The 25215-nt window shown below is 37.7% G+C and overlaps 5 protein-coding genes across 7 annotated transcripts; 2 read left to right on the top strand and 3 right to left on the bottom strand.

The window, feature by feature from the left end:
- Positions 1-1015: 1015 nt before the first annotated feature.
- On the bottom strand, positions 1016-4166 carry LOC103139221 (C-X-C chemokine receptor type 3-like). Its single transcript, XM_007553729.2, has 3 exons — positions 3710-4166; positions 2398-2733; positions 1016-1856 (listed from the first exon to the last, which is right to left on the bottom strand). The coding sequence occupies exons 2-3, from the start codon at positions 2725-2727 to the stop codon at positions 1104-1106; spliced, it is 1083 nt and encodes a 360-aa protein (XP_007553791.1). The 5' UTR covers positions 2728-2733; positions 3710-4166; the 3' UTR covers positions 1016-1103.
- A 2667-nt stretch (positions 4167-6833) lies between these two features.
- Positions 6834-9238, bottom strand: cxcr3.2 (chemokine (C-X-C motif) receptor 3, tandem duplicate 2). The gene is made up of 2 exons (XM_016672324.1): positions 8664-9238; positions 6834-8511 (listed from the first exon to the last, which is right to left on the bottom strand). The coding sequence occupies exons 1-2, from the start codon at positions 8700-8702 to the stop codon at positions 7420-7422; spliced, it is 1131 nt and encodes a 376-aa protein (XP_016527810.1). The 5' UTR covers positions 8703-9238; the 3' UTR covers positions 6834-7419.
- A 3828-nt stretch (positions 9239-13066) lies between these two features.
- Positions 13067-14615, top strand: cnfn (cornifelin). 2 transcript variants are annotated; one of them, XM_007553724.2, is made up of 4 exons: positions 13067-13498; positions 13598-13714; positions 13810-13946; positions 14132-14615. In XM_007553724.2, exons 2-4 carry the CDS (start codon positions 13600-13602, stop codon positions 14219-14221), a joined length of 342 nt encoding a protein of 113 aa, XP_007553786.1. In that variant the 5' UTR covers positions 13067-13498; positions 13598-13599; the 3' UTR covers positions 14222-14615. The 2 variants fall into 2 exon arrangements, with proteins under 2 accessions (XP_007553786.1, XP_016527820.1); XM_016672334.1 differs by lacking the exon at positions 13067-13498 and having other exon boundaries at positions 13535-13714.
- Positions 14616-14661: 46 nt separating this feature from the next.
- tlr21 (toll-like receptor 21) lies at positions 14662-20088 on the top strand. Of its 2 annotated transcripts, none has more exons than XM_007553723.2 (3): positions 14662-14887; positions 16140-16208; positions 16305-20088. In XM_007553723.2, the coding sequence occupies exon 3, from the start codon at positions 16413-16415 to the stop codon at positions 19347-19349; it is 2937 nt and encodes a 978-aa protein (XP_007553785.1). In that variant the 5' UTR covers positions 14662-14887; positions 16140-16208; positions 16305-16412; the 3' UTR covers positions 19350-20088. The 2 variants fall into 2 exon arrangements, with proteins under 2 accessions (XP_007553785.1, XP_016527853.1); XM_016672367.1 differs by lacking the exon at positions 14662-14887 and adding an exon at positions 14961-15219.
- Positions 19436-25144, bottom strand: prr19 (proline rich 19). Its single transcript, XM_016672325.1, has 4 exons — positions 25014-25144; positions 21414-22651; positions 20746-20822; positions 19436-20484 (listed from the first exon to the last, which is right to left on the bottom strand). Exons 1-4 carry the CDS (start codon positions 25142-25144, stop codon positions 19870-19872), a joined length of 2061 nt encoding a protein of 686 aa, XP_016527811.1. The 3' UTR covers positions 19436-19869.
- Positions 25145-25215: the final 71 nt, after the last annotated feature.

Genomic DNA, 25215 nt, shown 5'->3' with positions numbered 1-25215 from the left:
AATAAGACTACGAAGTTTTGGGAGATGATTCAATCCACTAATGAAGCCAAACTGGACCTGTTTGGACACCTGGATCAGGTGTATGTCTGGCATTGAAGACTGATAACGAATGGTCAAGCATGGCGGTGAGTGGTTATGTTGATCAGAAACAGGAATTGCAATCTTGATCATGTGCCTGGCCTCACGGATATTAACAAACACCATGCAGGTCATTCAAAAGAGGAACACGTTGCTCTCTGTTGAAAAATCCAGCCTTCTGATCACTGGACTCTCCAGCAAGATATTGACCAGAAGTACGTCTCTGATTCAATCACAGATGATTTAGAAAAAAAAAAATCCCATACTTGAGTGGCCTTTGACAAAAGATTAAAACTAGGATGACAATGTTTAAAACCTAAACAAGGCAGTAGCAGCACAGAGAAGCATAATCAAACACAATTTCCATTTAAACTTTGAAGTCAAGTCAAAATCATTTGTATATCAAAACACATTTTGACATTTATTGTCAGTTTTCTTCATCCACATCAATACAGTGATTTGAGATAAAGAGGCTGGATATTTCTGATTGCAAGTGTTATTAGTTAAAACGTGTAATATGACACTTCTGCGTACTTGGTACATGTAAAATAACACATATTCCATTAATATGAAACACAACAATAGCAATATAATGTATATATGTATAAAGATCTCAATACTTTTTAAGTAAAAATGATAAGCTTAGACTGTGCAGCAAGAATGTGAAATATTTCTGTGATCATGATGAGGCTTGAAAACTTTCACATTACACAATTTGGGTCTTTTCCCTTTTATTCTTTATATCAGGGGTGGCCAAGTCCAGTCCTCGAGAGCCACCATCCTGCAAGTTTCAGATGCATCCCTGCTTCAACACACCTGAATCAAATGACTGGCTCGTTATCAGGCTTCTGTAGAGCTGATCCCGGTCTGTTGGAGTAAGGATACTTCTAAAACTTGCAGGATGGTGGCTCTCGAGGACTGGACTTGGCCACCCCTGCTTTATATACATCCACTTTCCACATTCCAGTCTTTTGGCTTTAAAACTTCCCCTTTCTGAACAGGACGTCCTTCAGGTGATGTCTGAGTCACTCTGGGGGATTTTTGTTGATCATTACTTGCTTTACTTGTTCTACACTCGTCATCTCTTCCTGTGAGTGACACTGGTCATGTGGCGCCTCCACGCCCAGCTCCCACAGCGAGCTCTTGCCTTCAACCCTAGCACATTTAATGACACCAAATACTGCTTTCCGGAAGTTTCCACAAAACAAAAAATATAGAGGAGGCCTGAGGCAGGCACTGATGCAGCTTACAGCCGAGGTGACTTTCACAGCCGTTTTTAAAGAATTAATATGATCTACAAACACGTTTCTGAGAAAGTCTTTCGTTGTGTAGCAGATGATGTCTATGAAGAGAGTGATGTTGTAGGGGATCCAGCAGAGTAGGAAAGCTCCCACCAGAGATAGGATGAGCAGAACAGGCCTTAACCTGATCTGGCGATTGGATCTGCGTCGTATAATGATGTGGGAACAGAACACGATTTGGACAAGCGCAGGGAGCAAGAAGCCGACTCCAAGGTGGAGCGCACTTGAGATTAGCTGCCAGTCAACGTTAGTTTTGGGGCGAGGGTGAGCAGTGAGGGCTTTTCCTGGCATTGACTCAGTGTTGACAAGAAAAATCCCATCCAGGACGGTAAGGGTGATAGAAACGAGCCACCCCAGGAGAGAGGCCAGGGTGGCCAACGTGGCTCTGTGGCTTCTCCACTGGCCGGCATGTATGGAGGACAGGTAGTGATCCAGGCAGATGCAAACCAAAAGAAAGGCCCCAACATATAGGTTGATCTAGAAAAAGAAAAACAAAGTCAGAAGAAAGCCTCTTATGGAAGTCACTAAAAATATTCCCACGGCCTCAGGAAATGGACTATTTTATACAGTCAGTCACAGTTTGACTAGACTGGTTTGGACATGTCTGACATGCTTCAAGGATCTTTGTAGCATCTTTGGCTAGGACATATTCTTTAAATCCTGTTAAAAAGGTATTTAGGGCATCTTACCATCACTTCTGCAACAATGCCAAATTGTTAGCGTGTTATAGTTATGTACTAATATTGTCATAGTTAGGGGTTATATTTCTAACTTGGACTTGGTTCCATGCAGAGTTGGCGCTACATCAAGAAACCCATTGAATATAATTAACTTCCTTCACTTGCATCTCCCAGACAAAACCTGGAAAGCTCAGATAAGGAAAGTTCGTGTTCCCAGAGCAGTGTCTCATAAGAGATTTATTTTATAAACAGGATATAGACAGCTGTTGCAGCCAAATTATTTCCACAGACCAGAAATCTCTTTCACTTTCACTATCAGATTTTAACACAAAACCTACCTTAAAGAAAGCTCCAAAGACCATGAGGGCAGTCTGTGAGCAAACTCCACAGCTTTGAGTGGCATGGGCAGCATAGAAGGGCAGGGTCACCAGCAGCAGGATGTCCACCACACCTAGCTGGAGAAGAAAGCTGTCCGATATTCTCCAGGGTCGCCTCTTCTTAGCCAGGACTGCCAGGAGAAGTCCATTCCCCAGCAACCCAACGATCACCAATACGGAGAACAGAATCGGGATCCACACTGCCTTCCTTGCATCCTCATCTTCATATTCGTAGTTTTCGTCATAGTCGAAGGGCTGAGTGTGGTTAAACAGTCCATCCAAAATGACCATTGTAAGCTTATGAGACACAGAAACAGGAGAGAATTAAGAAGTGATGCAGCTTCTCAGCACCTCAAAAGCAAACATTTATATTCTCCAGTCTCTCTCTCCCTCTTTGCAGCAGAGCAGAACTATTAAAAAAAATATTCCTCTGGGAAATCCAGCTAATAATCCAGCCTATGTCTAAGACTCAGACTCAGTGGTGCAATGTCGCAATTAAAAAAAAACCCAATTCCTGTTAGTCACTCACGCATGAACACAGTTTTATAATTCAATATAAATTTAGCCAGACATGGAGTCTGTCAACTCCATGTCAAGTTTGTTGTAAAACATTATTTATTTGAGATAAAGTCTGTCCTCCAAAAAACAAGTTGTGTTGAGCACATGCCTAGGATGACATCACATTAGGCATAAGAGTTTTAAGTACACACATTTATATTTCTTTTAATGGTTTTACAGCTGCTTACTCATACATATTGAATGAAATTCCTTCAAAAAATGTGTTCACTGGAAATCCGCAGTAAAACTTTTAATGTGTAAGCGTTCGTCAGCATTATTTACGACAATAACTTATCACGAGAACAAAGACAGATTGAAAAGGAACTTCGGGATTTATAAGAAAAATACATAGCCCGTCATAGTGTACACAAATACAGCTGATCAGCGCCATTCTTTGCCTCTTGTGATGTCATCAACTCAGAAACGAAAAGTAGAGTTGTTTTTTTTTTTTTTTTTAAATCCTCCTCTGTGCTTTTTAAAGTGACGTGTTTTGGGAAATCATGAAGTGGAAACTCACACTTCACAACCTCAGTGTGTTAGTGTTGAAAATGTCAATTCCAGCTACGCTTTCAACCTTAAGCACGCTTACAGTAAGCTTCGGTCATTTGCATTTGACAACATACCGATACCTTGTCGAAACTAAAAGGTGAATGCAAACGACAGTTTTCAGCAGCAGACAAAAGAAGTTGTGCGAACCATAAAAGTGATCACTTACCGATAATCCCCCGTAGGGTTTCAGCTGCGGCGTTTATTGAGGCGTCACTGTGCAGAGATAAACGCAGCAGTTTGCAGCCAACTCGACTCGGACAGTCAAAGAGACGCTCCCGGATTTTGGTAAGATGCCAGACGTTGTGCAGCAGCTGACAAGCGGCTGTCAAGTTCCGCGGAAACACAACCCGCTGCTCACAGACAGACCTTGTTGGTATTCTTAATTATACGTCAGTGATGATGACTTTTTATCAGCAAACGAAACCCTTCGTAGCGACAGTTTGGGGGTGGATCTTCAGAAACAAAAAAGACACAGAAAGACATTAAGACTAACATAGGAGAACGCGCACCTGATCTGACTGTGAAGTAAAGTCACAGAATAAATTGAAACGAACAAAGACAGACTTTCTTTTTCTCACTTTGATGCTTTGGATTTTACAAATCGCTTTTTGTTTTCCCTTTTCTGTCAATTGAAATGACCTGAAGCCTTTTGGTTGTTTTATTTTTCAAAATAAATTCTGTAATGAAATATATTTACCTAAGTACAAATATAAAACTTATAAAAACATAACACAAACAATTGTTTGAATTTGCACGTTGCGGTTTTTTCAGTTAACTGGGAAAAATAACATGCCATAACGAAATATTTTAAGGAGCTACAGTACCATTTTGAAGACAACCTTTTTCTCACTTCCGCAAACGTCAGTGTTGAAGTGACTTGACATCCACTGTGTGAAAAACACAAAGCGATGCTGCACTAACAGGACATATCCACCAGAGGGAGCTGTTGTATCGGACTAAAAACAGACTTGTCAGTTATTTAGAGGAAAAAAGTAACAGGGTTTTCATTGTTCCAGGTGAAATTTATTTAAATGTAATATTTTAGTGGGAACAGTGGGATTAAGTGAGGAATAATCTATCGTCTGTCATTACGTAATGACAGATAGAAATCTGTATTTAAATATTTCAAGGGTCTTATAGCTTTGATATTAGGTTATCCGTTTTCCAAGTGCATGTGTGGGATTTTTTTCTAGATATCAAAAACTTCCAAACATCGGTAGCAAATTTGTCTATCCTGTTTTTTTTTTGTTTTTTTTTTCTTAAAAATTAGGTTATATCCCCTTGATAGACTGTGAAGTACACGGTGCGATCTTTACTTTTTGACAATACTATACTGAATATCTGGAGACAGTGCACCATGCTTAATGACTGAAGAGAAACTTAGCTCTAAAAGTAGGTTCAGAATAATAGTTCCACTATTTTGGTTTGTTGTATTTTTTAAACATTTGGGTTTGTTGCCTTTCTCTAGTTTTACACTACAATATTCAGCCACGCCTCCTGGCTGCATAGTTCAGAAGTCCTCTTTCACGTACTTCCCATTTTGAACAAACCTTAATGTAGAGACAGTTCATATGTGGCATTAAATTTGTACAAAGATGACACAAAGTTTCACTGAGCATTACTTCAGGAAGCCTGAGTCATGCACACCTAAGGCCGCATGTACTACAAGTGGTGAAACCGTTGCTGTGAAAGTGTCTCATCAATAACACAGACATTGCTAAGTTGGACTTTAGCAAAGGGCTGCAGAGGCAGTAGACAAAGGGCCCAAGTTTTTTTTTTTTTTTTTTTGACTCTGTGAATTTCTTTTCTTTAGATTGAATTTATGTTTTGCAAAAAGAAAACAAAAAAATCTTTAAAAGAAATTGCTGAAGAATTATTAGCAAATTATTTTATTCTTTTTTCTGATTTTCATATTGATGGTTAATATATACCATTTTTGTATGTGAAGATATCATTGCCAGACTTCTAAAGTAATTATGAATTCAAGCACGCTGGATCACAGCAAACTTTCAGACAAACTTTAAGTTGAAAACTTAAGTTGTATTTTGAAGAAGTGTCACATTAATGGCGAGTGGCATAGTTACTGTAACATTTTTCAGCACCAGTTTCTTTGTAAAGCCAACCATTTTGTAAAAATGTTGCCATATTTCAAAGTAACATGAAGTGGGCAAAAAAAAAAATCATTTTGTAAAACGAAACAAGTTTCATTTGTACCTAATAATCTGTCCATCATAATGTGTGCACAACCTGGGTAAGCATTCTTTGGCAAAATGTCTTGCATATATTAAATAAAACCACCTCGGAGAAACTTTTAAGGCTGAAATTCTTACCTTTATATTGTACAATGTTGCTCATATCTTTAGCATTTTTGGCCAAAGCTTTTAGGAGCCATAATGGAGGGTTTAAAGAGCAGATGATCCTATCAATCAATCAATCAATCAATCAAATTTTATTTGTATAGCACATTTCAGCAGCAAGGCATTTCAAAGTGCTTTACATAATTAAAATGAAAACAGCATGTGACATTGAATAAACAATGATAAAGAGAGAGATTTTAAGAAAAAGAAACAGTGAGAAAGAGAAATAAAAAGAAATTAAAGTAAAGATAAAGAGATTTTTTTTTAAAAAAAAGTTACTGATCCTAAATCCGGCCTTGTATCGTAATGAGATAATACACTGAATCTGAGCTTTTTCTGATGTTAGAAACATTTTAACATGTTTGAGGAACTTATTGATACTATATTACATGTATACTGGAGCATGGCTTTGAATTGTGTACTTTATAAAACAACAATGAAAACCTAAACTTCACCACAGCTGCTTTGTTACTTTTTATATTTTCTTTTTAAAAACATTCACCATGACTAAATGTCCAATTTCAAATCATTCAATTTGTTAAATCCCTAATATAAACACTGAAGGCTCATTTTGCAAAAAAAAATAGGTATAGCAACAATAATATTTTGCTGACAATGCTTTTATGTCTGCAAAAATATTGGTATTTATGCCAACAATATGTTTTTTTTTTTGTTTTTTTGCTGACCTAGCACTGTTTTTTGGCTTCAGCTTTAATTGCTGACAATAAATAGTATTTTTGCTGATATGTTGTGGATATTATTGGGTTAACCTGCTACAAAAACAAGAATAGGTTCTGACTAATAGATTTGTAAAGGTCAACTTTCATCCTGTCTCATTGCATATTTGTCTTCTCATAGCATCACTTGCATTGACCCAGGATTTGCACTTTATCGCTGCAGAAAGTCAAACAACATTCAGAGAAAGACACTTAATCTTAATTGCAAAACATTTATTTCAAAGAAATCATCCATAAAAAACATAGGGAAACTTTAATATGTACAAAATCCAGGTTCATTTCCTCTTTTACAGCAAAGTTTTATGTTCTACATATCTGTCTGAGACAAAAAAAAAAAAAAAAAAAAACATCTAATGAAAAATAGTAAGATAAACCTTTAACACATCCAGCAGTTTAATATATACAGGTGAACCTCCTGAGAATTGGACAAGCAATAAATTGTGACAGTCTGAATGCTGAGTGAGGTCAGGCTTTAAACTGCTGAACAAGCTTTTTTAAGAAGTATGAAGAAATCCCCATATTTCTCAAGATGTAACCCATGGACAGAAAAATCTGCACGTTCCCAGAAACGCTATACAACATCAGCTTGTACAATCTATGCAGTACCACAATGTTGACAGTAAGACATAAAAAAACAACATGAAGAGAACTACGCTGACTTTTAAGCACCAATGTTAGATAAACATAAAAAGTTGTCACTGAGAACATTTTCTGAAGTTTCTATATGTCAAAACCCACTCTCCACCACTCAGCCACATTTATCTCTTCATCTCTAACCGATATCAGATCATGACGGAGTAGGAGGTTTGTTCACTTTCTGCAGATGTTAGAGACCCGGTGCTTTTTCTAGATCTTCTATTCTTCAACCTTTCAATTCCCACCCAGCCTTTCTGCCCAAGCATCTCCTTGCACATTTTCAGCAGCTCCCTCCTGAACTTCACCCCAACAAAGCCGTACAGCAGAGGGTTCAGGGCACAGTGTGAAAGCCCCACGCTTTCAGTGATCAGGATCCCAATGTCCAGCACTTGGTTAAAATCGCAGCCCCCAGCCACCACACGCAGCTTCTGCAGGCTGTCTGCCAGCTGGAAGCAGTTGTACGGAGCCCAGCAGATGACGAACACAGATACCAACGAGATGATGAGACGGAGAGACTTGCGCCTTTGACGACGGGTGGCGTTGCACAGAGACCTGAAGATCTGGACGTAGCAGTAGAGCATGACGAGCAGGGGAAGACCAAAACCCAGACTCAAGCTGACAAGCTGCAGGCTCACCTGCCACTGGTCGGAATTCGCTGTGAACCATATTTGGCACACCTGCATCCTCTCGTCGTCGTTATGGCCCACTGGCACCACTTGTTTGAATGCAATGTCAACTCCGCTCAGGCCGAGGCACACCACCCAGATGGTTGCACATGCAAGCTGAGCGTGGCAGGTGTTGCGTTTCCACCCTGACCTGACGGCGTGAACGATGGCCAGGTAACGGTCGAAGCTGATGCAAGCCAGGAAGAGGATGCCGCTGTAGCGGTTCAAGGAGAAGAGAGCACCAGAAATCTTGCAAACTGCTGTGCCAAACACCCACTGATTGGCCCACTGCACTGCAAACAGGGGCAGAGTGAAGGCCAGCAGGAGGTCAGAAATGGCCAGGTGAAGGAGGAAGGTGTCTGTCAGGGAGAAGGCGCAGGCTCCTCCGCTCTGGGAGTTTCTGTAGCGTCTGATCACACACAACACCAAGACATTGCCAACAACAGCCAGGACAAACACCAGGCAGTACACAATGGGGGAGTAGTTCCTAGCAAAACCATAGATGCTCTCTTGATTGCATGGAGTTGCAATCACCTCCTCAGTTCCTGGATTATTGTCATAATCGTCGTCACTCTGGTTATCCATAGGAGAAAAGAAGACCTCAGTTAGACAGAATTTCTTATCTATATTATTAACACATTTTCATTTCTGTTGGAATAACACAATTTCCTTAATTATAAGAAAACTAGAATGATTACAGAATGATTATTAAAGTGTCTACTTACACCATCATAATAATCAGTTGTTGTTGCTGTTGGATCCATGCTTGCAGAAAACAAAGAGGCAGCAGAACGACTGAAATCATCCAAGAGCACACTCAGCTCAAAAAAGCATCGGCTCAGCCACTGAGTCTGAAACGACGAGGGATCAAAAAGAAGAAGTCAAAAATTCAGGAACTGAATCTTTGTACACTTTGGACAGATGTGCATAAAACTATAGTAGGAATGGATGAGTATGTCAAGGAAATTGTGACATATTTTTAAGACGTCTGCAGACAGCTACAAAAACTTCTGCTTAATTCGATGTGAATATGGAACTTTTGAGGATGTATGCAGATTTTTAAAAATATTTCTACAACATTCAAACTGCATTTTACTATACCAAAAGTGAAAATTTGGAATTGACAGAAAAGCAGAAATAGCTTTTACTAAAATATAAAAAAAATATATTATTCCCTGGAGAAATGAAAGCGCTTGCTGGACAGAAACATCAGTCTTATTTTGTTCAGCTTTGGTTTGTCTCTGTCTGGAGCAGTAATCTTGTACACATTTATAGAAGATTTTTTCTAAATCTTCTATAGTTTTAAAAAAGCTTAGACTGTCAAAATTGAACTCATTTTCAATATTTACTCAAGAGATCTGAAGAAATGTAGGATAATATATATATATATTTAAAAAAAGACTTACCTACTTTTGAGATTTTGTGAAGAAGAAGAAAGGATGTGGCAAAACGAGGCGCAGACGCAGGGCAAACTAAACCAACATATCACAACATTAGCGAGAAATAAACAGAGCAGGATATGAAGTCATTTGCACATCTATGTGGTTAAAAAGTCAATATGCATGTGTTCCTATAAGATCATTTTTTTGTTCTGTTTTTTTTTTTGTTTGTTTTGTTTGCGTTCACCATGCCATCTGTCTGATACAATTCAGCTGAAAAGCAAACATCTGCTAACAGGAAATATGCAAAAAATGAAAAAGTTGCAATAACCTGGTTGCATAAGAATATCCAACGTGAAACCAATGCTTTGCTACATCACATTGATTCAGTTCCACAAACAATTAATTGTATACCCTATTCAGATGTGGCATTTCCATGTGTCTTGAGTGATTCTAAGTGAAAGAGTCTAACACTGAACATTCATTCCTGACTGATAGCATCATAGGTGCCTTGCTTTAGATCTGTATGAACACATAGCCATGTTCCAGACAGGGATGCCACCTAAGCAGCAGTACTTCTGCACATATCATCTTAGGTATAAGTCACTGACATGCATTTAAATTATGTCTTTTGTGGTCATTTAAATGCATAAATTACCACATTGGACTTGGTGTTTTGGACATATCAAGTCCAGAGGACATATCAAGTCCAGAGGACATATCAAGTCCAGAGTTCCTGTGAACTGACAAAAGTGTCAGTTCACACGAACACTGACCCTTTTTCAGTGAGATTTCACAAAGTTCAAGAATTTTGTCCTCTGGATGAGTGAGTCTATAATGCAGTGACTGTGGCAGGATCAAGAAACAATATCATTAAACTAAATGGAGAGAAAAATATCTCTCATGCATTGTCCTCCACCTTTTTCCACTAACTCCAAAAGTACAACTTTTAAATAAGAAAAAAATCTTATATTTAGCTAATTAAAGATTTTTTTTAGATTAGCAGTAAGTAAAACCGTATAAGGAATGTTTTTTTTTCATCAAAACCATTTCAGTTAATGCTGCTTAAAGAGAAAAATGTGTCCCAAAATGAACTAATAAAATACTGTTAATATCCTGTTTAGGGTATGCAGACTGGTTGTTGCAGCATTTTTTAATATTTGTTCCTGCAATACATTTTTGTTTTTTGTTCAGTTTTCCAAAATAAATGTCAAATTGGTGACAAACGTTCAAAAATCTGCAAACCTGCTAATATTCAAGGTTTCTGAGACTTTAAAACCTTTAATTTTAGCAGTTTTGCTGATTTTTGATGCTGTTTCAGTGCATTTGTCCTCTTTAGAAAAGTTAGATTTTTAAATGAAACAAAAACATATTTTAGGTTGGAAAGAAGGCTGAGTTCAGACAAACACAAGGTGACAAACCTCTGTGCCACTTTAAGAGCACATATGAATCACACAGTGAACCACAGTCACCAACTGGGCAGACAGCACTAAAAAAAAATCCAGCCTATTAATTTGGAGTGTTGGTGTGATTTTTTTTTTAAAACTTTCTGAGGAACTGAGGACTCTTGTGGTTAGTCTTGTTTCAAGTAAAGCATCTTATCTGAGGGTCTTCTCGTAAAGCAAATGTTGCGCAACAACCAGCATGTTGTGCTTTCTCAAAAGATCGGTGTTCATACTCAACTCATATATTTTTAGATGCCATTTTGTCTTTGATGGGGGCCAGATATGTATATGTCGCAACAATTTTCAGTATAAATGCAACATTCTTTTATTTCTTCTCGATCTGTACAGATATACTGATATGCCTTTCTGACGGGAATAAAGCAAGACACAATCTGGTCAGAAATTAGCTTGTCACTGCCCTCTGGTGGTCAGACTCTGTAATTGAGAATTGTTGTAACTGAAACATTCTGAAGTATTTCATTAAAGAACTCGCATGTTTAAGAGATTTTGTAGTTAAAACAATATCTACAACTTCGATGAGACGTTTTTGTCCATACATGTTTAATGGGAGTTGTATACACTTTTTAACTATTTGGAGGAAATGCTCAGATTTCCTAATACATGTTTTTTACAGTAAGAAACAATAATAAACTGTAGTAAGTTAGGATGTATGTTTCTGTATATGGCACATTAAGTTGAACACAGGTGGTTTTCAAATTTTTAGTGATATTGAGGAAAGTTTAATTTTTCTATACTTATGTTGCAATCAACATGATTTGTCTCCATTGCATTAGTTTTTAACATGATATGTTTGTTTTATATGATACATGATCTGTGCTGTTTGAGTAAGGTGTGGTGGAAAAAGGGTGTTTTAAGAGGTTGTATTAAGCAACAGGTGCTTGTAGCACTAAAGATGCTAGTAAAAACCTGCTGCTAAAACAGGTGCTTATAGTTAAAAATACAACATTAGAGTAAAATCAATATTCAGCACCCTTGGTCCAGGTCCAAACTAAAAAGGAAGATAAGCAATTAATGTCTGATATTTGGGATGGTATTGAGGATTTTGAAATAATCCAGGAGAGGAAAACATATAGCCAAAGACATTGCAATCAACAGTGAGCGTGTGTGCGGTTTGGTTACTTATTCTGTCTCTGTTCTGTTTCCAGTGGGAAGTAGTGGTGGAGTGAGTGGTGGATGGGTCAGCAGGTGAATGGTGTGGGATCTAGGAGGGCAGCTGCAGGAGAAGCAATAGGACTTGTGGAGCAGGTCCAGAGGAGGAATCTCCCAACAGATAGAAGAGACGACGAAGGTTCAAGAAAGAAGCCGACTGTAGGAAAGAGAAAAGACAATGGTAAGCACTCATACTTGGAACTAGCAAGTGATATAATTACAGAGCCTTATTACTACATAATGTGAGAAAACAATCTGGCACTTACTTCAGTTAAATTTGCTCCTCTTTCAGTTCCTCCTGGTTAGTCTTGATGAGCTCCACCTAGTGGCCACACCTGTTAGTCACACCCTGCGAAGATGGAAGGTAGGGGAGACACACACCCACTCTCCTGCACACAACTTCCTTCATAGCAAAAATTCTCAAGTTTTTTGAAAAATCCACGACATGTTTACATATATAGTGGAAGGACAGAATGTTTTTTTTTCCCTGACATCACATTCAAATTATGTTATGCACATTTAATCATGCTGCCAAAACTATGCTCAGCAGTGGGGCCGCAGTCTTCAGGGTGAAGTATTTTTCATTGCACAAAGTGTTTTCATGCAAGAAAGTACAATTTTCTAATTATCTCCTTTCACATGTTACCTGTCATTTCCATCTTTGCAGGTCTGCAATTGCATTAAATATATTCAATGTTAAGATTCTGAAGTAAACAGCGTCTATGAGACATTCAAAACTTGGGTTTTGTTTTACCTGTTAGGCGTGATCTACATGAACAACTATTTATACAGGAATTTAATTACCCAGAGTAGGACACTATTAACAAATGGTGTCCTACTATTTAAATTACTATTTAAATTTCAATTACATGCTACTTTTGCTAGTCTGTTACATTAAATCACATGGGATAAGTTGAAATTTAATGTCATAGGATGGACAAAATGTTTGAGGGGAATACACACATTTGTAAGGCACTGAACATTTGTGCAGCATTTTCAAACATATAAAGTTCAGTTGTGAAAACAAAATTTATTATTATTATAATTTTTGGGGGTCTTCTGTTCAGTACAATCCCATTGTACGGTTTTTCAGATATTCTAGGACCTGTGTGCCAAAGGAGGTACAGCGTTTATGCTTCCGTGTTGAAAGATCTTTGTTTTATGACAACACTCTTCTGTCCTTGAGCTTTACAGTTCATGTTCTACTCTTTGTTTTCATTACACTCAGCTGGACCCCTCAGCATGTCAACACACCACACCTCACTAAAGTGGCTAAAATATAAATAGCCTTCTTTGTTCCATAATTACTTTTTGCTGATAAAGTCCAGCGAACCCTTCCAAAACATGTAATACGCCCTAAAAGCTAAATGACTCTTTTCTATGCATAATGTTTGCACTTAGATGGTCAGACTGTTTGCTATGTTATATCAGCAGAAATTGTGCTTTGAGTTGTGTCTGTTGTCACGCCAGTTATAAAGGCAGTTGCTCTGCTTTTTCTCTCCAGTGATTATTTTCTGACTGTGACCATCTTCGACATCAGAGAAAATACTTTGAGACACAAAGAAGGTAATGTCTATAATATTTTCTATCACAGATGATATAAAGTTAAACTTGCTGGTTGATAAGTCTGAAAATATTCAAACTCTTCTTTTCTTTTGCTCTTAGCCATGGCATTCCAGTCTAATGTTGTTACCTCACAAACTACCCAGTACACAGTGACAACTGGACGTTCTTCAGAATGGAATACAAATGTGTGCGACTGCTGTGAAGACTGCGGCATCTGTATGTGTTTTTATGGCATTGCAAAAGGAAGCTGGTTACGTTTTCTTCTCCAATAAATCTAAATTTTTATTCGTTCTTCTGCCTTTCATCTGAAGGTCTATGTGGGGCATTTATCCCATGCATCCTTGGTTGTAAAGTGGCTCAAGATAATGGGGATAGCTGCTGTCTACCTTTCCTCCCAGGTGCCATGATTGCTTTAAGAACAAGCATACGCAGCAAATACAACATTGAGGTGAGTGGAAAAGTTGATCATTAAACAAAACAAAGGAGAACAAAAATAACATGCTAAATAAAATAAAAAAAGAACCCATTTTGGCGGTTTTGAGTCTAGGGATCTTTTGTGGGTCTAAGATTTTAAGTATATGTTAAACTTAATATTAATTTTTCACAATTTGTCTGATGTTTTTTTAATTTTAGGGCTCTGTGTGTGACGACTGGGCGGTCATGGCCTGCCTGCCTTTATGTGGACTGTGTCAGATGGCGCGAGAGCAGAAGATGAGAGGATAAACAGATTGCTCATTAATTTTTAAATAACTGTAAGAAAAAAAAGAAAAACAAAAACATTGCATTGTGAATGTTAAAAAAAGAAAGGAAAATTAAAGACATTTAATGTAAACGTATCTTGTATTACTTTAACATTTCTTAGTATTATACATCTACTTTATAAGCTGGGAACTGTTAATGACGTGAAGTGAAGGCATAAATACAGAATGTTAAAACTAAGCTAAATGATCTTACAAGCCTTATAGAGTTACTGTGTTGAATTAACAATAAAAAAAGACAAATAAAAGATAGTGACATTTAAAACAGTACTGGTCCTTCCTTTTGCAGAAATAGTTTTGGACAAATAAGCATATAAAGGTTTAAAAACATTATTCAGAACTATTTTATTTAATTATGTTTCAACAGTGCATCATGTTTTCTTTACAGCAATGTTTTGTACTTTTTGTATTCACTTGTGCTTACACAGTCACTGGTATTTCAATAAATCAAATGGGAAATAGCTAATTGTGGGTTTCGTTTATTTTAACGTCATGTACACTAGCTTTATCTGGAAGGACTTCAGTGGGCTGCCACTATCTTCCTCTTTCTGAATAAGTCCGTGTTTTCAGTCATGTAGCAACAGAGCTTTCTGAAGGAACAAGGTGGAAGGATCAGGGCTCATCTGAACAGGTAAGGAAGTGTGTTAGTAAGTTTGATGTGTTTTAAGGTCAGTCTGAGACACTAAATTTACTAATTTTCTTTAAGATATAAAGTAAATGAGTAAGTGAATATGCTACTGTGCCTTTAATTTGAAAGTGATGTTACATTATCACATGACGGGTTTTGCACAATAATAGGTTCCTTAAAGACGCACTGTACAAAAAGTTTACTTGTTCACTTATGTCTTTATTTTGCAACTTATGCTGCACTCTTGGACATTTTCCTCTGACTTGTTGACAAAAGTTTGAGAGGCAGATTAGTTCCCGATTCTGCTAACAACTTTGGAAATTCTCCAGGCTAAAGTAAGGAGAAGAGAAGCTTCTAAATATTAAAATAGTCACGTGAGGCTGATGAAACTAACAGTTAGTCTTACTCGTCACCAACTGCTGTGATTAGTGCATGTACTGGCATGTTAGTTTCCTGTTTCACATGGCATGTCTCTTTTCTTTAAAAAGAAAAAAATGAGCTGTATCCTTAAAGTGTAACTAATGTAATGTAAATATTATTAAAGTTATAATACTGCTATGCAAATATTTGTTATCTTGATCAAACTAAAGCAATATTACATTATAAATGTCTGCCAAATTTAGTAAGAGTTATAGACCTAATTGCACAGAATATTTAGAGCTATTTATGATTCACAGAATCTGAGCTGATAATAGAAGTTTATTTAGTCAGGCTATCTTCTCTGGTATCATACTGCAATCAGCTGGTAAACAGACATACACCAAGTACACCGACTGCAGTTTTAAAACAGTAATAAAGGTAATTGGAGGTTCCTAGTTTAGATTACATTCCACCAATAGTGGATATTGTTAATGGCCATCAGTATGTTCTAATTGAAAGATTTGTCTTTTTAAAGTTAAAAGGGAAAAAAATGAAATACCACGAGTGTGCAACAAATCTGTGCTGCTCCAAGCTCTAATCAGCCGATGAAAAGTCTGGTCATTTTGGCGCTTTCTCTGGAATTTAATTGAAATTACTTTTAATTATAGGATAATTTACAATTTTGTCATTTTAACTACCTTGGTGTACCTTCATATTACTTACTACCGTCAGTAAACTCTCATTTAATTGATATTTGGTGGAGCAAAAACAAACAAGTTTGAAATAAGCATTGTGAAGATTGCATTTGTAATTATACAAATGAGAGGAAGAAAAAGAGGGAACGAGGAGTGGGGATATGAAAGTATTGACAATAGTGTATTATTTTTATCACAAGGTCACAGTTTCATGACAAATACAACCACACCTGAATCATACAACTCCATCTGAAACTACAAGGAAACGGGTAAAACTGAAATTTGTCTTTGCATTTACAACTATTGCTTTTTAAATCATTGAAGTATTTAACACAATCTGATTTGAAATTAATCTCTGTTCACAGATTCACAGTGCAGCTACATTGAGGTCCCATCTGACATCACAAGAAAACCAACAATGGCAACGTTCAAAACCTTTTGAAGTCTGCTTTTCTCCATGTCATCTAGACAAAATGGCCACTCTGACTTATCAGCTTAGTCTGCTCGGACTTATTCTGTGTGCAGTTCAACTCATCAGCAGCTACAGCTTTAAAAGCTGCATTGCAGATCCATACTATATCCTGACAAGTTTCAAATGCAAAAATCGAAACAACACGAAAATATCTGATATTGTAAAAGATCTCCCAGGATCTGCTGTCAATCTCACAGTTTCTTTCAACCCTGTGCAGCACATTCCCAACAACAGCTTTGCTCATTTACCAAACTTACAGTATCTCAGTTTGGATAAGAACAAGCTGAGTGCTATTGATCCTTTGGCTTTTCAGACACTGCATCAACTTAACCATCTAAATTTATCCTTTAACAATTTGTCAGACCTCAGCCCTTTATTGTTTCAGGACCTGCATAACCTCACCTCCCTTTTACTGACAAACAATGTTTTAAAGGCATTGCCTGAAGACATTTTTTCCGATGTTGCTAATCTAAAAACCTTAAATTTGAGGAATAACAATCTTACCAATTTTTCTGCAGTTGTGAAGTCTGTATCGCATCTAACAAGTCTAAAATTCTTAGATCTTTCCTCCAACAACTTGACTTCACTCAGTGATTCAAATATATCCCTACCACAATCCCTCAAGGTTTTAGACCTATGTAGAAACAATCTGCATACTTTGGGATGTAATCCATCACTCCTCAGATTCATCCAGGTGCTTGATCTGTCATTTAATTCAAAGCTTTCCACGAAAGCTCTAGAAGGAGTGGATTTGAGAAACGTAAAGAGGCTCCAGTTGCGGTCAACGAGTGTCAAGGCAGTGGAGTTTTTAAACATCAGCAACATCAGTGCAGGTCATGTAGTTTTCTCAGGGATGGGTCTAAAGAATGACAGTCTACTTATAGATTTATGCACAATGCTGAGAAGAAAGCGGAGTTGGATTAAAAATATAGATTTAACACATAATGGCATTCATAATGCAACAAATTCTACCTTTTCTGTGTGCCCTCAGATCATTGGAGCTTTGGATTTATCCAACAATGACCTGAATAAAGTACACTGCTTGGACTTTTTAGGCAAACAAGTTGGTATCAAGAAGTTTAATGCCGAGCACAACCATATTACTTCACTCGAAAGCTGTAAAACGATCAATTTTAACAACTTAAAAGAACTGAGCTACCGTTACAATCGCATCCTCTCAGTCAGTGGATATGCTTTCAGTCACATGCCAAAGATTGAGACACTAAAGCTAAACATAAATAATATTGCTTTTCTCCATCGCAAAGCCCTAAGAGGGTTAAAAAATCTTAAGACCCTCCGACTGGACAATAACCTCCTTACTGATTTGTTTAATGACACATTTAAAGATAATTACAACCTGCAAATACTCAATCTGCGCAATAATCGCATTTCTGTCATATTTAATGAGACTTTTATGAACCTAAGAAATCTAATTACATTGGACCTTGGAGGTAATAAGATCACCCAAATACATCCTTCTGGCCTTGATGGGTTAAGAAGTCTTTCAAAATTCTACCTAGATGGAAACAACCTGAAACAAATTGATTCGTCACTCTACCATGCATTTCAAGACACACTTACAGTGCTGGATTTACAAAAAAATTTCATTCGTTTCTACAAAGAAAGTGTAATTTCACCATTTGTAAACCTCAGCAAACTCAGTGATCTGAAACTGGACAGCCAGAGAAATTATGGCCTTGTTGTTTTACCTAAAAACTTTTTCAAAGGACTCCATTCGTTAGAATCTTTGTACCTCACCAACAACAAAATTGATTTTCTTCCTCCTGAAGCCTTTGATGATCTGACAAGCTTAAAGTTCCTCACACTGGATAACTGTTGTGTTGGAGTGGCCCAATTGAAACCAGGAGTCTTCAAGAATCTCAGAAATCTGACCAGGTTGGTTGTAGAAAATATGGGAATTCAGAACTTCTCCAAGGATGTATTTGGGAATTTTACAAAGCTACGCATGCTTCAGCTAAATCGTAATGTGATGCAGAGCATTTCAGTAGATGCTCTTGAGAGTTTACCTAAACTCCATTACCTTGATATGCGTAATGTCCCTCTTAGCTGTACCTGCAAAAACAGCCTTCTGCAAAATTACACAGTAAATAACCCAAATGTTCAGATAGTCTATCTCTACGAAATGAAATGTCAAGTGGATAAAAAACAAAAATTTCACAACTTTGATACAAAGGTTTGCTATATTGATCAAGGAAAGTATCTGTTTTTCAGCACAGCAGCTGTGATCTTTCTGTTTACAGTCTCTCCTTTATTTTATGTCAAACTGTACTGGAAAATCAAGTACAGCTACTATGTGTTCCGCTCCTGGTTTAGTGATCACTGGAGGAGACTCAGGGAGAAGGAGGAAAAGTGTACATATGATGCTTTCATCTCCTATAATTTCTCTGATGAGGAGTGGGTCATGAATCAGTTGTTGCCCAACTTGGAGGGAAATGGATCATCTTTTAAGCTCTGCTTGCATCACAGGGACTTTGAGGTGGGTCGCTACATTGTGGACAACATCGTCACTGCAGTGTACAGCAGCAGAAAAACCATTTGTGTCGTGAGCAAAAACTTCCTCCGGAGTGAGTGGTGCTCTCTGGAGATCCAGCTCGCAAGTTACAGGCTCTTCGATGAGCACCGAGACGTCCTTCTGCTCGTGTTTCTGGAGCCAATTTCCGAGAGGCAGCTGTCATCCTACCACCGCATGAGGAAAGTTATGTTGAAAAAGACCTATCTTCAGTGGCCTGGCCCTGACTGCACTGATCCCTCACAGGCCCAAGAGCTGTTCTGGAATCAGCTACGCAGGGCAATCAGAGCAGGCAACAGACTGGAAACCGAACAAAATGACCCAGATGAAGACTTTGCTCGAGCCAGCAATGAAACAGGAAATTATGAGAAACTCTTATCGGACGATGAAGATTATTTGCAACCTTAAACAGGTGCCCTTTGTTTATTGACACAAGTTATGTAATGCAATTGTAAATGTATATAAATTATTTTTTATGCAAACACCAATAGTAGTTAGCATGTTATGACCAATTTATTTCTATGTTCATTTATATTCTTACAGATTCTCAGATGTTCTGTCATACAGTTTTTTCCATAAATGTAGATCGTGTTTGGCAGTCACAATAAGTGAGAAACAACTTTCAAAACAGCATTTTCTAAACCAGAAAAAAACTCAAGCTTCTTAAAGAATTGTACACTTTTGTGCATGTATTTGTAATGTAGCAGTCAGCATAATAAAAGATGTTCTAAAGATGCACATAATGCATAATTGGTTGTTGCCTTTAATGAACACAAATTGAACCAAAAATAGTTTGTGATGACACCTATTGTTGTTTTTTCAGTTTAATACTGCTTCAAATAAGCACACATGAATACTTTGTCTAAATGGTACAAAACTCAGAGAGCAATGTCAACAGGCAGTTGTCCATTCAGAGCTTAACCACGTATTAGTACAGTCTCATAGGAGGAAAAGACCATTGCTCCGGACTTGGTAAGGATGAAGATGGAGGTGCCAGGTTTCTTTCAAGCATGTGTGATGGGGGGTAGTGCATCATGTCAATAGGATCGGGCCGGAAATTTTGGTGAACAGGTGAAAACTGACCAAAACCTTGTAAGTGATTACTCTGCGAGTGGCGGTGACTTTTTGATGGGAAGAAAGGAGCAAAATAAAACCTGTCAGTTTTAGATGGGTTCTGTTCCCGGGGAAAACCATGCAGATCTGCTGAATGTCTATCTTGGTGGGAAAAGAAAGGCTGGACGTTGCTATGATGTGGCTGTTGCTCACTCAGCCGCTCTCTCAAGTTCCTAGTTTGGTTCACAAAATTGTTTTGAAACGAATCAAGCAAATCTGATTCTTGAGTCTTACATTTGTTGGTTTCCCAGAGTTCACGCCCTGAGACATTGTCTTGTTGGTATGATATGGGAGAGTGAGCAAACAAGTCACTCACTGAAGTTCCAGAAGGCTCAAAGTCCATGTGAAGGAAGGGAGAGAAACCAGGTTTAAAGGTTTCATCCAAGGGTTTGACGAAGGTGTTCACAGGGTTTGCCAACTCTTCAGTAATCTTAACAAAAAAAAACAAAAAGAAAAAAAAAACAGTGAATATAGTGTCTAACATTAAAAAGCATTTAAAGAAATATAGCAATAAAAAAAAGTTAAAATGAAGTTTGAATGAAAAAGTCTAAAGATGAAAATACCCACTTTGGTTTGTTCTCTCAATCCTACTTTTTTATGCAGTCTGACATATATAATCCTGAAGCCATATAAATATTGAGCTGTACCTCTGTGTTTGCAGTGATAAAGATTGTAGCTTTAAGATCTATACCTGTTGTAGATTGTTGCATGTCTGAGGACTGGATGTCCAACATAAACGTTCACTTCCTGTGGTTTTCACAGATGCATCTGAAAGAGGGAAGCAAAACTAAAGAACTGCTATAAATCCAAGAAGTACTGCTGCTTTTTAAAACAAATATCGACTATGTATGTATTGTAATCTATTGCTAAGCTACAACTCATGACATGAAACAATTTTCAACCCAGTTTGAAGCATCAATACCATTTGAAGCTGTCATGAATAAAACCAAAAACTGGATTAATATTTTCTTCAACTACATTTGCCCCAAAAGAAATCCCTTTTAAATAACCTACTTTCAGAATAGTAGGTTATTTAAAACCTAATTTAAAAACAATTAAGAAAACCTTTGAAAAAGATATAATTTTTACTTCATTGATTGATTGATGTGTTCCTATGAAAAGATAAGATATTTTTAATGATTGTTCGCTACACAGCATATCATTGTATAATAATACTGTTCAAGGCCCAAGATTGCCATAGTATGAACATGAAGAGTAGGATGACCAAATTTTTCTGTTTTAAAAAGCCATCCAAACTGACGCCGTTATCAGAATTGAAGGGTCAAACTATGAACTACTATGTTTCTTTGAAAGTTAAATGATAAACATAAAAATTAAGTAAATGTAATTTTTTTTTACCTGTAGAAAAAAGCTTGTCGTCTCTCATCATGTGTTGTTCTTGCTCAATTGAGGCCTGTGAAGGATCTTTATAAAATCTAAGCGTTCGCTGCATCTCCTGGAGGTTTGCTTGAAGGTGGGGCCCATGTCTCTCTTGCAGGGCTTTTAGTAACACCTCCCTGGTTTCTGACGATAAGTCTCTCCTGTGTGGTACTGGAAAATGCAGCCATTCACTCAAATGTTCTGCCACTTCATGTGTCGTCTTCCATACGTGTTCTGGATCTTGGTGTAAGTTCTGTTGGTCAAAGTTGTCAGCAGAGAGTGAGGCAACATGTCGTGGACTTGATACTAGATAATCTGTTTCAGATGAAGAGTCCTGGTCTCCATTTATTGTCTTGTTCACGGTCTTAATTTTATCTCTAGTATCAAGAGGCTTTGGTTGTAAGGCTTTGTCCATTCCAGACATACTACTATCTGTGTGTTTGGTCTTTGTTGTTTGGAAGCGTTTTTTACTTTGGTCGGTGCTTTTAAAACTTTCACAAGAAGAGGGAAGTTGTTGCTGAAGTCTCTGACCGGATGTGATATCTGCCCCTGGATTGCTAAACTGCAGGTTCGTCATTTCAATATCTTGGGAGTCATCATGGGTCTTTGTAGAAGTCTTTGCTTTCTTTTTAACTGGTACATCAGCGTCCGCACCCAGCAAACCATCACTGGAGAGCAGAATGAGATTAGAAGGTGTGGATGATAAATAGGGGGTGTTATTGTTCTCATTTGTTTTTTCTTCACTTTCTTCAAGTTTGCTCTGCTCACCTAGCACACGTTCAATATTGATGGACTTCACCTCATGGTTGAAGAGACCATGGTGTCCTAAGAGGCGGCTTTCTGTGATGATACTCGGCTCCTGTGTAACAGGAACAGTGCTTAAAATTTGTGCATTTTTCCTTGTGGGTAAATGACAACTGTGGTGATTGTTTGGGTAAAAGATCAAGTTCTTCTTGCTTTGGGAAAAACAGTGATGGTGGTGTGACTTGTTTTTTGAGGTGTCTCTCTTGTCAGCCCTCATCTGACATCTCTCCTTGCGGGTCCTAAGACGTTTTATTTTGTGCTGCTTGTCTCTGCCATGGATAAAATATTTTGAGTCTCCAGTCAGTGTGGTGACACAACAACACTTTTTATCTGTTGCTTTGGACTGATTTTTGTATGAATATTTTTTTTCTGATGAAGACCTGCCACATACGTGGCTCATGCTGCAAGGGGATCTGTGGAAAGATAACATAAACTGATAAATGAAAATGTCTGTCTCCTCAGGGAAACTGCAACTGAGATTTCTCGTAGCTATTTTTCAACTATTTCAATTCTTCCATACAGGCGGCTGGCTATTTCTTGTTAAATTTGCAGTGATGTAATATGCTTTCCATTTTCAGACAAGGGATTGAACAGTGCTTTGTGAGATGTTCAAAGGTTGAGAGATTGTTTAATAACCTAACTGTGCTTTAAACTTTTCCATAACTCTAACCCTAGTCTGTCTGCCATGTTCCTTTGTCTTAATGATTCTATTTGTTTATGATGTTTACTAACCCTGAAATAAATTTACTTTTCAAAACTGGTCTAATTTATTGAATATGACTGAATTTCATGCTACCCCAAAATAACATGAAATCCCCTATTTCATTGATTTTATGGGAAGCTTGGGGAAATTGTATTAACAAGGACAGCACAGCTGATACTAAGAGCATAATGGTTGCTTTAAAATATTTTTTCTTATGTCAACAGCAGTTTCCCCCAATTAAAAACTTTCTGTCATCATTATTGCTTTGCATCAAAAGGGCTCAACAAGCAAGAATATATCTATTTGCTGAAAATAATGTTTCAGGGTACCAAAGAAAGTTCAACAATTTTCAAGACTATCTCCAAACACCAAAGGGATTGAACAAACAGATCAGGTTGTCAGCAGTGCAGGACCTGCTTAGGAATGACATCTGGAAGGTGGGAGTGTTTATAGAAGTACTAGAAGAGCACTAAAAAAGCCATCTTATTCAAGAAAATCATCAAGGACCAATCACATTCAGGATTGGGGTACAAATTGACTAAAGTAAAAGTATTCTTCATTAAAAAAACAAACATGCAGAATAAGACTGTCTGGAGAAGAAAAGAGTCATCCCATGCTGACAGTGAATCATCCAAAAACCACTCAGAAATTGCCTAAAAATCCTGCATTAATTAAAAATATTATCAAACCATGCTCCAGAAGCGAGTTCGTCAGACAATTCAGGACCAATTCTGGCGATGAGCGATGCTTTTCACTGTACAAAAATGGAATCAACCTCAAAACTAAAGTAAGAAATAAGTGGCTTTGGGACCAAAGCATTAAAATCCCAGGTTCACGTTCATATCATGCTTTTCAAAACCTGTGAGCACTTTAGTAATGTGATGTACTATTCAATGAATGCCTTCATTAATTGATTAAATGTGTATTAACTTCAATGTATCATACAAACATCTGACAAATATTGCAAATAAATGTAAAGAACTAAACTCTGTACAACAAAAAACATTTTTGTCCGTTTTAAAACTTTTGGGGATGACTGTCCCCTAAATAAAGCTGACAGGGTGTTCTAGCATTTTAAACCAACAGTTGTACATTTAGGGGAACTGAAATTGTGCAAACATGGACAAGTGTAATTTCTAAGAATCTGTCAGCAGCTACTAATGCAGGGGTGGGCAACTCCAGGCCTCCAGGGCTGGTCCCCTGCAACTTTTAGATGTGTCCCAAATTCAACACACCTGAGTCACATAATGAAGTCGTTAGCAGGACTCTGGAGAACTTGACTGCACTTAGGAGGTGATTCAGCTGTTGGATTCAAGTGTGTTGGACCAGGGAGACATCTAAGAGTTGCAGGACACCGCCCCAGGATTGCCCAGAGATGGCGTCCTTCTCACAGAGATCTGAGTATCATCTGTTCAGGCTACTTTGGAAAAGGTCCACAATAATCAAGTCTATTCCTGCCAGAAATCACAAGTAACTAAACTGAGATGGAGCAGACGAAGCTCTTTTAAGGTGTCAAAAGCAATGGTGTTGAGCACCTTTGAGTTTTTCTTCAAACTTGAATTAGGACATACTTTTGATCCTGTTATAAAATCATGATGTAGAGCCATGTGTACCCACATAATTTTCAACAACGCTGATATATAGGAAGCTAAGCAAGGGCCACCTAAAGCACAACACCAGCAGCATAAGAAAATGAGTCACAGGAAATACTAACTACAACAGAAACAGGGCATCCACAATCCTGTGTCAAACTGACACACATGTGACAAAGAGTTTCCACACTAATTATATCAAGTCTGACAGCATTTATGGGCTCATACATTTAATAAATCCTTATTTCTGGGATCGTCCAATCAGTTAACAACGGTTAGCCAGCTGGTAACGTCAACCAACAGGTGTAATCTAATCTAAATCATGAAATAGCTGCTGTGGATTCTAAAAAACAAAACATGCACACACATATAAAAACGAATACATTTACTTTAAATTTAGGTTAATATTTAGTGACTAGAGAACATGAAGGTAGTATTATACAGTAACATAAAAGTGTTTAGACAACACTTGTGCCTTACCGAAATGGTCCGGTACTTTCCTCGTCCTTGAATCTTTCGTTGCTTGGCAACACACCGAATCTGCGTTTCTTTGCGCAGCCCAACTGCGCAGTACTGACACCCTCGAACGACGACAAGAAGGGCGAAACCATTTTTGACAAATAATGGGGTAGATCTGTCTCATTACTAATCATATTTTTGTTTAAACGGTGTATATTTTTGC

This window comes from Poecilia formosa, unplaced genomic scaffold (assembly GCF_000485575.1).
Source record: "Poecilia formosa unplaced genomic scaffold, Poecilia_formosa-5.1.2 Scaffold59, whole genome shotgun sequence".
NCBI lineage: Eukaryota > Metazoa > Chordata > Actinopteri > Cyprinodontiformes > Poeciliidae > Poecilia > Poecilia formosa.
The sequence above is the reverse complement of the archived record's forward strand: the minus strand, read 5'-3'. Positions and strand labels throughout refer to the sequence as shown.